Source organism: Eschrichtius robustus, chromosome 14, assembly GCF_028021215.1.
Source record: "Eschrichtius robustus isolate mEscRob2 chromosome 14, mEscRob2.pri, whole genome shotgun sequence".
Taxonomy (NCBI): domain Eukaryota; kingdom Metazoa; phylum Chordata; class Mammalia; order Artiodactyla; family Eschrichtiidae; genus Eschrichtius; species Eschrichtius robustus.
This window is the reverse complement of record NC_090837.1, coordinates 44,444,904-44,457,883: the sequence shown is the minus strand read 5'-3', so window position 1 is coordinate 44,457,883 and position 12,980 is coordinate 44,444,904. Positions and strand designations below refer to the sequence as shown.

The 12,980-nt window shown below is 39.9% G+C and overlaps 1 protein-coding gene across 1 annotated transcript in view; it reads left to right on the top strand.

Annotated features, from left to right (window-relative positions):
- CDH2 (cadherin 2) overlaps positions 1 to 12,366 on the top strand; it is a 213,019-nt gene extending 200,653 nt beyond the window's left edge. The window contains exons 15-16 of the mRNA XM_068563811.1: positions 829 to 993; positions 10,965 to 12,366. Of these exons, the coding sequence (XP_068419912.1) occupies positions 829 to 993; positions 10,965 to 11,171 (372 nt within the window). The 3' untranslated portion in view covers positions 11,172 to 12,366. The remainder of the gene's footprint in view (positions 1 to 828; positions 994 to 10,964) is intronic.
- The last annotated feature ends 614 nt before the right edge of the window (positions 12,367 to 12,980 follow it).

The window sequence follows — 12,980 nt, the reverse complement described above, 5'->3', positions numbered from 1 at the left end:
CACTTGGAAACTAACACAACATTGTAAATCAACTATATTCCAATAAAAAATTTTCTTAAAAAATAACATTTCATTATAGTAATAATATACACCCAAATATGACCGCTGCATTGCAGAATTACAGATGAGATTGCTTTCTTTATAATTTTTTTTATTTTCTGAGTTTTATATCATAAACACGTAGTTCTTTTATCATTAAAAAAAGGTTTGTTTGTGCAGAGTTCTAGGTTCCAAACCCTAGTCTCTGATGATGAAGAGGACTTTCCTCCTCCTGGTTCAGGAGGGGGCTTTTCACATGGGAACGTTATGACCTGTTTCAGGGAAGAAGGGTGAGGTGGGAAGAGTCAGAGTGACGTTCCTGCTTCTGCCGTTTTTAAAAAGAGTGCTTGAGCTTCAGATATTTAATATGCCACGATGCCATAGTTTGGGGTAGCCTGTCCTGAACCCCATCAGCATTAAGCTAGTACTTTTCCTTCTATGGTACAACTATATTTTCTCGTCGGTTTTTTAGTCACTTTGTAGTGGGACCTCATCTCACTGCTGTTTCCCATTGGAAACTGATGAGGAACGTAGGAAAGCAGATGGCGCACAGACTGTCGAAATGAAAAACACAGAAGAAAGAGCTGCGTGAAAGAAATATTTAATCATAACATGAAAAGCTCCTAGTGGCAACTTTTCCATTATGTTAAATTTCATTCATTTCTATGCATTCTGGGTATGAGTTTAAAAACAGAGGTTGTAACTTCCCATCTTAATGCCCGTCTCCCATGGGGTGTTGGTCCATCTTAATGCCCGTCTCCCATGGGGTGTTGGTTTTGTGTCTTGCAGGACTATGATTTGAGCCAGCTCCAGCAGCCTGACACCGTGGAGCCGGATGCCGTCAAGCCGGTCGGCATCCGACGCTTGGATGAGAGACCCATCCACGCCGAGCCCCAGTACCCGGTTCGATCTGCAGCCCCGCACCCTGGGGACATCGGTGACTTTATTAATGAGGTGCAAAGAGAGACTCACTTTTTTTTTATCACGGTGTTTATTTTATGCTAACAGTTAGTACTGTGGAGACCACAACTTGCTGGGAATACAGCTATATGTAGTTCATGAAAACACAGTTCTTTTTCCTAACTTTATCTTTATGCAAAAGGAAATGTGGCTTCAGTAACAGAGAACAGATGAGATGGCTTTGGTCAGCCCAAAAGAGACGGATCAACTAATAGTCTGCATTTGTAAATGACATCCGTATATATTATCAGTATTAGTCACACTCTCTCCAAAAAGATTTTTTTCCCTAGATTACAAGTAATAAATAGGCTAACGATATTATAGTGAATTCTAATTTCATTTACTAGCACTGATACATGTAATAAGAGTTCACTTTCATTTTCCTCACACTGTACCCTTTGAATGCCACAAATGGTGAGAATTCAGTGCCTACCCAACAACGAGAGGTCCATCAAATGAGATTAGCAGGAAGAGCAGCTAAATTAAATATTATGTAAGTGACTTAAATACTTGTCTCGTTGAGGAGTTTTAAGGGCTTCTGCAAGAGGCAGCTAATTCTCTGTTGAATATAACAGATACGATTTCCACTGTCAAAATTATTATGGCATTCTCTTATTTCATTACTGACCAAGAGTTCTGCTACACTTAATCCTTACGTTTTGAAGTCAGATGATTTATACTGCTTCTTTTGATCATGTCTACAGTTTTACTGCAATTCTTCTTTTGAATTTTTATTGTTAGTGTAAGAGAATGATACATGTTGATATTGGCAGGGCCCGTGAATATATGGCAGGGCCCGTGTTCTCTGGCCAGATCCTCCCACTCAGAATCTCCAAGATTAGAATTGGTCTCAGTGCCTTACAAAGTGGAAAGCATCTGTTGTATATATTGCCTTCAGTCCCGTGCAGATAAGACTCATTTCCTGGGCTTCCTTGAGATAGTCATATATTACGTCTACATAATCAACCTACCTTAGATTTTTAGATGCTCTTATAGTTTGTAGGAAAAGTTTTGAAACAAAATTAGCTTATCTGTCTTTACAATATTCATTACTATCTATTCCTAAAATACATGCTACTTCTTGAACTTATCTGTTCACTTCTGTTAAATAGGTAATAGGTTAATTTGTAGTAGACACGATTTAAAAGCTGGTAGAAGGCAAAAACAGGATGCTGGTAACTCCTTTATGTCCAAAAATATGCCCCGACTTTTCCAGATTACTTACATACATATAGGCCTGGTTAGGGGAATTAGCAGGAATATATATGATATAAATATAATATATATATTATATAAAATATAATATATTTTTATATATATATAAAACTAGATATTTTTGAATATGTAAGAGTGCCTGATGATTTTAGTTCTAATTTAGCTTTCGTCATTCCAAGAAATTGTTTATTTATTCCTGTGGTTGTCAGGTTTCAAGATATAGTGAACCTTTTGACTGTAGGTGTAGGCACTGGACTTTTTTCAAGCAAGAATTCTGGCTTTGGTGTAATTCAGCAACTACTTACCTGAATGTGTCTGCAGTCCCTGAAGTGTCACTGTTCTGTGGGCTTCCATCCCATCCAGGACACTCTTCTTTTCTCGTGGTAAAATTCGGGCGCTAAGGGTCGTTTCTAAGGCTGTTTGTAATCTGATTCCTGCCCTCTCTTCCCCCCACGTTCCCTTTCTGTGCTGCAGCCCCCTGAACTATTTGTAGTTCCTCAAAGGCAAAACAGGTTTAACTATAACTTTTGCGAAGTTCTTGACCTTCAGTGAGACACTCATTTAGCCTTCAGATTCAACTGAAGCGCCCCTTCTCTGTGAAGCCCCTTCGATACCCCTGGGAAGGTTACAAGACTCTCCCTGGGTAGTAGCCCTCACCATGAGGTGTCACTGTTAGTATTTATTTCTTCCTTATGAGTGCATCCATTCTCTCTGAAATGGGGGCTATTTCCCGCTCTTCTTTGTGTAACCTAAGCATCTACTATGTTGCGTAACTCTTAGATTCTGTTGTTTCAAGGAATTCAAGGGCTGTGGCAGGTGTGTAGGGCATGCAGCCGTGAGCATCACCCATCTGCATTTGGCTGGGATTCACTGGGGCCCATGTCTGGAGGCTTTCACTCTCACTGGTGCTGATTACATTCAGGAAGTGAGGAGATTGGCTGTTCCAAGTTGTGTGTTTTGTGTGTACCTTGTGTTTGTGTCTGGGTGCGTTCACTCTTTTTTTTTTTTTTTTTTTTTAACATGACTGGGTTTTCTTCAGTAGAGAGAGGAGAGTATCTAGTTAGTAAGGTTCAGTTACCCAACCCTTCTAATGCTACAGTAGGAAAAGGTACACAGTAGGAATTTCCATTTGGAATCGCCTTTTCCTAAAACAGCGCCCAGGTACACAGTCTATAAAGTGGCTGGAGGTCGTAGCAAACATGCATGAATACATATATGAAGAAGTTTGTTCTGAACAACTGACTTGCAGATTAACTTCCAGAATACAACCCATTCATAATTTGAAAATTGTCTGCATTTGTTAGAAATGGCTCATTTGGAAATCATCTTGAGCTTGGTTAGGGATTATTCATTTAGCAGATAACTACCGAATATCTATGGTGTGTACATCCTGTGCCAGTGATGTGTAGATAAGACATTAGACATAGATTCTCTCTGTGTGAGTTCCCTGCGCTGCTGCTAGCGTGATCTCTGTACCAGGCAAATGTTCCAGTATCTGAACCCTTACTTTGCCAGGCACAGGACACCCATTAGATCTGGTTCTTATTAGGTGGTCCGGCTTCATCTCAGGCCCCTCCCCTACCTGCATCCTACAGGCCAGCAACAGAGACCTCTACTTGTAATTTCTTATCTCAGCTTGTGATTCCATGCCAGCACCAGTTCCCACAGTGTTTTTCCTGCCTGGAGTGTCCTTTGCTCTTTTTCTAGATATTAGTTAAGTCTTTACCAGGCCAAGAAGGGTCAGGGACACAGAGTATGGGTGGGCGCCATCCTGCAACATCCCAATGTACCTAGAACTCACCTCCCTCCATGACTCCTATCCCAAGCATCCCTTCTACCTCCCCTCATGGTCCTCCTGTGGTCCAGGGGAAGAGGTGTATCCCTGGGGAATCATTGTGGGGCACACTGGTTTGGTGAGTACATGAATGGACAAAAGGATCACATTTGGAAATTATTTCCCAAATGGCTACTGAATCCTTGAAATTGAATGTGATTGTAAGGCAGAGGAATATGGAGTAGAAAGGGGAACCCAAAATCTATACCTAGAAATGCCCTACTTTTGAACACAGGAAAAAGAAAGTCTAAGGCGTTTAAAGTGTCACAGAAAAACAACTAAAAAGAGGGTCGAGGGATGTGATGGTCAGTTCTGTGGAAAAGTCCAAAGAGATCAAACTGTTCAAAGGCCTAAATCAGAGATTACATTCAGACTCACTGTGTAGATTCTTCCACCTAAGACACGCATTAAGACGTGTACAGTATCTTTCTATAATTAGACAGATAAAAATAAATACAGGTAAAGTTTTAAAAGTGGTTGAAGGCACCTAGAAAGAACTCAAGCACATTTTATAAATACATTTAAAATACAAACAGATCTCTTTATCTCCAGGTTTTATTTGGTTTAGCATAGTACCGAATGTTCCAAAGGAAGAAGAATATAGTGGAGATTATAATTGGAGTGTGTTTATAGGTGTAAGGAATAGGTAAACGCATGAGAAAATTTTCTAGTTTGTTTATTTAAATAATAAATCTCAAAAATGATAATGTTTCCAGACTGGTAGGTAGGGTAAAACAAATCACACATTTTTGAATTTTAAACACAGAATTTCATTCTATTTTGAGGTTTTTAAACAAGACCTTCAGATGGTGAAAAGTTGAAACAATGTCATTTAATCTCAGCCCGACAGTAGCTATTAGCATACCTCCAATAACGATACTAATTCTGTATATTTCTTTATCTCAGGAATCTAAAAACCAAGGGCATATTTCTATTAAAGGACCGACTTTTGATTAACATTATTTAAAAACTTATGGAAGGTGCTCCTGGAATACTTTGTTTAAAACTCCTGAAGTTTAAAATTTTTGCCTTTTTTCTCCTATTAATTAAATTTAACATGTTCTTTTAAAAATATCTTTGTCCCCTCCTACAAGAGTTAGGCGTTTTAGTTCAAATCCAGGTGCCTCATTTAACAGCTCTGTTACTTTGTACAAGGTCAAGGTCCTTGGATGTAACCACCTGGATTTCTAGTTTTCTTATTCATAAAATGGGGATGATAATAGACCCTTCTATTAAGCAGTGAGGAATGAATAGTAAAATCCATGTAAAGTGCTTGGTATAGTGACTGTTGCATAATAAAATCTCTTAATTATTATTAGTATGGTATTATCATTACAAGTTACTATTCAGGAGTAAAAACTTTCTACTGCCCTATAACTGTAAATAAAACAGATAGAAACCTCTCCTTTCCAAAAAAAAAATGCTTTCAGTAAAATGAATTTCCCAGAAAGAGACATAGTAATGTTGGCGTTGATAAGTCACAGAATTCCACTGTCATGTGATCATGGTATACTTTTATGTCCGCAGATATTTTAAACCTAAATCCTAGCTGCTTCTGAAAGGTATAGGTATAAACATGAACGAGGTGCTGAGGAGAGAAAATTAAGCCCAGGACAGCAGTACAAAGTTACCATCTAGAATACTTACTGGATGTCAAGCAGTGTTTTGGACAGCAGGATATGAAATGAATACAAAACCACCTCAGCAGAAAGGGATGTCACAATCTAGTGTAACCAAAACATGGCAATAAAAGTAAAGAGGACCAGAGAGACCACAGGAATTACTCTCGGTCATGGTTAGGGGAAAAATTCCGGGCAGCAGAAGTGACATTTTTTATGGGCTTTAAACAGTGGATGGATGGATGGATGGATGGAAATTAATCAAATGAAAAAATATGAGATGGGACATTTTAAACAAAAGGAATCACATTTCAGCTAGCAGGAAATGAATGCGTAAATAACATGGAGGTATACTAAGAACATGACATTTTTTAGGTTTTGGGAGATTTTGGTGAATAATTTAGTGAATAATTCAGTTATGGTTGCTGGAATTGAGAAGAGTTGCAACAGAAAAGGTGGGTGAACAGATTAGGTTCACTGAATGCTCCTCAGAGGGTTTTGACTTCATCCTGTAGCTTACCCTAACATCAGGCATCAGGCATTTGAGTAACACCTAGTTTTTTCCATGTCTGCAAACTTCATCTATGATGTACTTATTAAACTTTTCATCAATTGTAACTTTGTTTTAAATAAAAATAATTGTTTTAAAGTGCCTGTGCACCAATTAAAAATCACCTTGCATACACCCAGGGGGACTCCTCCCTTATTTTGGAAACACTGCTGTAGGGGATAGCAATCAGAAAGTTTTACTTGGGGTGGGGAGGATGTGACATCAAATAACATCTGAGAAAGGAACCAATAGTAGTTTGTAAGTAAGAAGCAGGAATAGGGAATTCCCTGGCAGTCCAGTGATTAAGGCTCTGCGCTTTCACTACCGAGGGCCTGGGTTCCATCCCTAGTCTGGGAACTAAGATCCCACAAGCTGCACACCGCCCCCCCTCCAAAAAAAAGCAGGAATAGTTCTGGGGACCGGGAGACCAGTCAGGCCTTTGCTGTGGTCCAGGCAGGATATAATGATGACCTGAACTAAGGCAGTGGATTTGAGACAAGAGAGGACTGAATGTAAGGGATCAATAGGACCTCTTTCCTCTTACATCCTTCGTGTGTTCCCTCACCCAAGAATGTGGGTTTTTTATAGTCCCTATAAAAGCATGTCTCCATCCATAAAGCATGGGATCAGAAGTCTATAAATATAAGCTCAGCAAGAATTCAGCCAGAGCCAGAGCTCTTTGATTTGACAGAGGCAGTTCACTATGGAAACTAGTTCAGATTTATCCAGAGTTCAAGCTCTGCCTCTCCAGGAAAGGTGAAATAAGCACATCCTCTTCTAGATTTAGTCAAACCCAGGTAGGGAGAGAGAAACACATGCAGTTAGCTTGTATATTTGGCAACAGTGTGTCACACATCATGTGAAGTGGTGTTCACACGTACAAATAAAGGAATCCCATAAGGGAGGACCAGAGCTCCTGTGCCCCGCCCCCAAATCCCGAATTTATCTGTATGTTCACCCTGGTTGCCGGCCTGTCACCGTCAGTTTCTCAGGACTTGACTATGATGTTTTTAGAATTACCAAAACAGTACCCGGAATTTATATAATGCCTCAGCCGGAAAAGTCATATTTTATTCTCGGATAAAAATCAGTGCTCTCCAAGTGGAGGGGACTTAAAGTACTTAACCTTCAGCCTAGAAAGATGGCTCTTGCCTAAGAATTCTTGAAAAGTTCACTGGGTTTTGCTCTTTTGTAATCATGAAAACCTGAGGCAGTGTTTGATGTTCTGGCTAGCACAGTGACCTCTCGGGTTTTATAGCCTTTATAGCCTTAACCCCTTTTTTAAAAAAGAAGTAAAACATAGATTCAACAACTATCAGAATGACCAGAAAGTCAGGGCAGGAGATAAAAAAAATTTTTAAGAAATATTTTTGAGAACCTCGGTGGTGAGTATGGAACTGGATTATCACCAGTGTTATATTTGTTTTAAGGAAATTAATTAGGTGGCGTAGACATTTGATGAAGAGCCTTGGGCGCTTTCACACACCGGTGAAGACCAGGGAGCTTCTAGCCTTTATTCTAAGTCACAGGAAACACGGACCGACCGTGGCTTTCATCTCCAGGGAATCCAGGCACACATGATGCCCTGCCATTGACCCTTTCAAGTTCATCTTAGTCGTCACCTTTCCGTATTTCCAGTTTGGTGCTGATGCCATGATTCACATATCTTCTGTATTTCAGGATCCAGGCAGAAGGAAAACTTTCCTCTGGGGCAGGCTTTTCTCCTGGCAGAGGGGGAAAGGCGAGGGGACTGGTGGAAGCATGGTAGACTCTTCGAGTCTCCTCCACGCAGCTGCTTCCATTCATTGGCCAACGCCAGTCGGGTAGCCAAGCCTGACAGTGGGTTAGGGAAGTCAGCTGGCTCCAGAGTGGCACTTGTGGTGCTGCGGGCATGTGATCCACCCACAGGGAGAGGATGGTGAATCACTGAGGACAGTAACACAATCTACCACAAAAAAGAAACAGGAATTTTGAGAAATTGGGAGTTTGCAGTTCTCCGTCTTAACAGAATTGCCCTGTAGCTTATTCTGTAAATATGATCAAGAAAATCCTATCTAAAATTATTTGTGTTTTATATGCTGAAGTAGTTCAAGGAAGACTTGTTTTATTTTACTTTACACAGGCATGTCTGGGTTGTAAATAGTCTACCTGAGAAGAGGAACAGTGGTGTTTAATTAAAGGTTAGGATTGTTGGTGAGACAGACTTTGGGATGGGGAAGCAGTAGGGTGTACTTTTCTTTCTGGTTTTTGATTGAAGTCGAGCAGCTGCCATTTTGTTTCTAAAATGCTATGTCTTCACATCTATTTTTCTTTTTTTCAAATTCCAAAGCAAGAATTTTTTTCTCTAACCTTAAAAGTTAAAAAAAAAAAAAAAAAAATTCACTAATATTCCTTGAGCTCTAACAAGTGCCAGACGCTGTGGTGAGCTCTTGGGTCCCTTTATTTTATTTGGTCTCCGTAATGATCGTATTACTGTGATTACAGTTGCAGATGAGGAAATGAAGCTGGTCGAACTTAGCCCAGGTCCCACAGCTAGTACTGTGCAGAGCCGAAGTGTCGCCCCAGAGTCTGAGCTCTTAACCACTACATGTACTGACTCCGACCTTAATTTTCATGCTCGTTTCCCTCTTCCTCCTCTTTTCTACTGATAAAAAAACATATATGTTGGGCTTCCCTAGTGGCACAGTGGTTGAGAATCTGCCTGCCAATGCAGGGGACACAGGTTCGAGCCCGGTCTGGGAAGATCCCACATGCCGCGGAGCAACTAGGCCTGTGAGCCACAATTGCTGAGCCTGTGCGTCTGGAGCCTGTGCTCCGCAACAAGAGAGGCCGCGACAGTGAGAGGCCCGCGCACCGCGATGAAGAGTGGCCCCCGCTCGCCGCAACTGGAGAAAGCCCTCGCACAGAAACGAAGACTCAATGCAACCAAAAATAAAAATAAATAAATAAAACTATTCCCTAAAAAAAAAAAAAAAGAATCTGGTGGCCTGGGTTTGAATCACAGCACCGTTGAAAAAAAAAATATATATATATATGTACTCATAAACACATGTGGATTGGAAGGATTGATCTAAAGATGGACAGTTCATCACGTCTTGGATAAGTGAAGCCACCTTAAGCCCACCGGCATTTTTTTTTTAATAGATCTTTATTGGAGTATAATTGCTTCACAATACTATGTTAGTTTCTGTTGTACACCAGAGTGAATCAGCCATATGCATACATATGTCCCCATATTCCCTCCCTCTTGAGCCTCCCTCCCATCCTTTCTATCCCAGCCCTCTAGGTCATCGCAAAGCACCGATCTGACCTCCCTGTGCTATGCTGCTGCTTCCCACTAGCTATTTTACATTCGGTAGTGTATATACGTCGATGCTACTCTCACTTCGTCCCAGCTTCCCCCTCCCACCCTGTGTCCTCAAGTCCATTTTCTATGTCTACATCTAAGAGCTGTGGGAAAAGAGAATGATTGTTTGGAGACTAACATTGGTATATCTTGGACTTACTAGAATGGAAGTGGGAAAAAATTAGAGAAAAAAATACCTAGTATTTTTAGTATAAAAAAAATACTTAGTATGTGGCAAAAAGACATAGTATTAAATCTTTAAAGTTTTGTAGAGCATAATTATGAAATACAGTAGCTTCAGATACATGAGTTATGTATAAAAAAAGCATCTTTTTGCAAAAGTTTATTGATAAGCATTTCCTTGATCTTATTTTTCCAGTTCTTTTCAAGAGCCACGTATATACATATTATTTTACATTGGCAGGATCCTCTTCCCCAGTGTTTATACTATGTATTGATATTGGATCATGATGTTTCTAAAGCCTGTGGGAGCTAGAAGTCACTCCGTTCTTAAAAAATAATACCTGATCACAATTTATCAATTAATTTCACATTTTATGTTCTGTTGAGAACATACATGATTTAGTGAATAACTTTCCTTTTATTGTAACCACATCTGGCCCGTCTTCTTTCTTCCTTTGACATCCTTCCAAATTTATGTCAAATAGAATGCCACTTCCTCCTCGGACGCGTAGCTCTCATTGCCGGTCGAAGTTTGTTTTCAGCATTCTGATGATTTTTGTCTAGACTTCATAGTTTTGTTACTTATTTATCATTTATTTCATACTACAGTAACGTCTGTTATGCTAGATTGTAAGCTTACAGAGGGCAAGGATCATATGGCACTCATTTCTATGTCCCTCTCTTTTTGCCTTGCCTATAATTCCTTTTAAGCCACTTTGTCGCCAGAATCCTCTGACTGACCCTACATAGATTAGGGTCCACATACCACATGATTTCATAGCCTTCTGTATTATTTCATGTACCTTACTCTTCCAGTAACTATTCAAAACTGGTCTTGCCCGATGTACTGTTACAGGAATGCATTGCCAGACTTCATTTAAGATCTTCCCCTCACAGCTTCAGGCAGTTGGCCACTCATTTCTGTCACCTGTCAAACACATTCTCCAATGAACCCTGTCCCATGGTATGTTTCGGCCTCACTGAGCTAGACTCCTTAGGGTTCTTTCTTTGCGGAGGAGAGACAACAGTTAGTTTTTGTCTAACTTTCGAACATGGTGATAACCCCAGTCTCTCTGGGTTGCACATGCGGCGGTCTGCGGTGGTCTGCAGGTGGAAACTTAAAAACAAGTGTTGGATGCCACGGGACCACTAGCGTCTGCTTGTGGATTTGCTAATCGTAACCCTCTCTTCACCCTTTTCTTGTCTTCCAAACTGCAGGGCCTTAAAGCTGCTGACAACGATCCCACAGCTCCGCCATACGACTCCCTCTTAGTGTTTGACTATGAAGGCAGTGGTTCCACGGCCGGGTCCTTGAGCTCCCTTAACTCCTCCAGTAGTGGAGGCGACCAAGACTATGACTACCTGAACGACTGGGGGCCCCGCTTCAAGAAACTCGCCGACATGTACGGTGGAGGTGATGACTGAACTTCAGGGTGAACTTCGCTTTTGGACAAGTACAAACAATTTCAACTGATATTCCCAAAAAAAGCATTCAGAAGCTAGGCTTGAACTTTGTAGTCTACTAGCACAGTGCTTGCTGGAGGCTTTGGCAGAGGCTGTAAACCGGTTTGGGCTCAGAGGGAATATCAGTGATCCAATACTGTTTGGAAAGACACTGAGCTCAGTTACACTTGAATTTTACAGTACAGAAGCACTGGGATTTTATGTGCCTTTTTGTACCTTTTTCAGATTGGAATTAGTTTTATGTTTAAGGCTTTAATGGTACTGATTTCTGAAACGATAAGTAAAAGACAAAATATTTTGTGGTGGGAGCAGTAAGTTAAACCATGATATGCTTCGACATGCTTTTGTTACAATGCATTTGCTTTTATTAAAAATACGGAATTAAAGAGACAAAACCACTCATGGAGCAATTTTATTATCTTGGGGGATGAGACCATGAGATTGGAAAATGTACATGACTTCTAGATTTAGACTTTAGTTTGCTTTTTTGTTTTTTTCCACTAAAATCTTAAAACTTATGCAGCTGGTTGCAAATAAAGGGAGTTTTCATATCACCAATTTGTAGCAAAATTGAATTTTTTCATAAACTAGAATGTTAGACACATTTTGGTCTTAATCCATGTACACTTTTTTATTTACTGTATTTTTTCCACTTCACTGTAAAAATGGTATGTGTACATAATGTTTTATTGGCATAGTCTATGGAGAAGTGCAGAAACTTCAAAACACGTGTATGTATTATTTGGACTGGATTCAGGTTTTTTGCATGTTTATATCTTTCGTTATGGATAAAGTATTTACAAAACAAAGTGACATTTGATTCAGTTGTTGAGCTGTAGTTAGAATACTCAATTTTTAATTTTTTTATTTTTTTTATTTTTTATTTTCATTTTTGTTTGGGGAGGGAGAAAAGTTCTTAGCACAAATGTTTTACATAATTTGTACCAAAAAAAAAAAAAAAAAGGAAAGATAAGAAATGAAAGGGGTGGCCTGACACTGGTGGCACTACTAAAGTGTGTTTTTTAAAAAAAAATGAATAAAAAAAAGCTTTTAAACTGGAGAGACTTCTGACAACAGCTTTGCCTCTGTATTGTGTACCAGAATATAAATGATACACCTCTGACCCCAGCGTTCTGAATAAAATGCTAATTTTGGATCTGGTGACTGGTTTGAACTTTTTCTTTTCTACTTGAGCTGCTTTGAATGTTGCAAAGATCCAGGTCCTGGGGTTGCGTTGAGAACCGTAGTACAAAAGCATGTATTAGTTCTTGCACTGTTCACCACTGAAACCCTTAGCGTGGCAGCCGTGTCCAGTGGGCAGCAGAGAGAACCACTGTGGATCTTCTCATCATAGAAGAAGAACATCGAGTGACACAAGAATAGACTACACTGAAGGTGGTATACAAATCACATCCTTAAGTTCAGTGAACTTTGTGTCATTCTTAACATCCTTTATGCCCTTCTGCTCGTGCTTGTGGTTACAACTGACTCCAACGGGCCTTTCCCACTAGAGCACCGATATAAAGAAAGCTCACTAAAAAGGGATAGAGCTGGCCCTGGAAACTGCAGCGGATGCCAGGAATTCCCAGGCAATCTGTTGAAGCCATTGTTTGATGTACCTAGTGAAATACACTTTGGTTTGACTTCTATTCATTGACTGGACCTTTTTTTTTTCCCCCCAGCTTTATTAAAGAGGTATAACTGACAAAATTTTGTATATTTGAGGTGTACAATGTGATGACTTGATATACGTATACATTGTGAAATGAT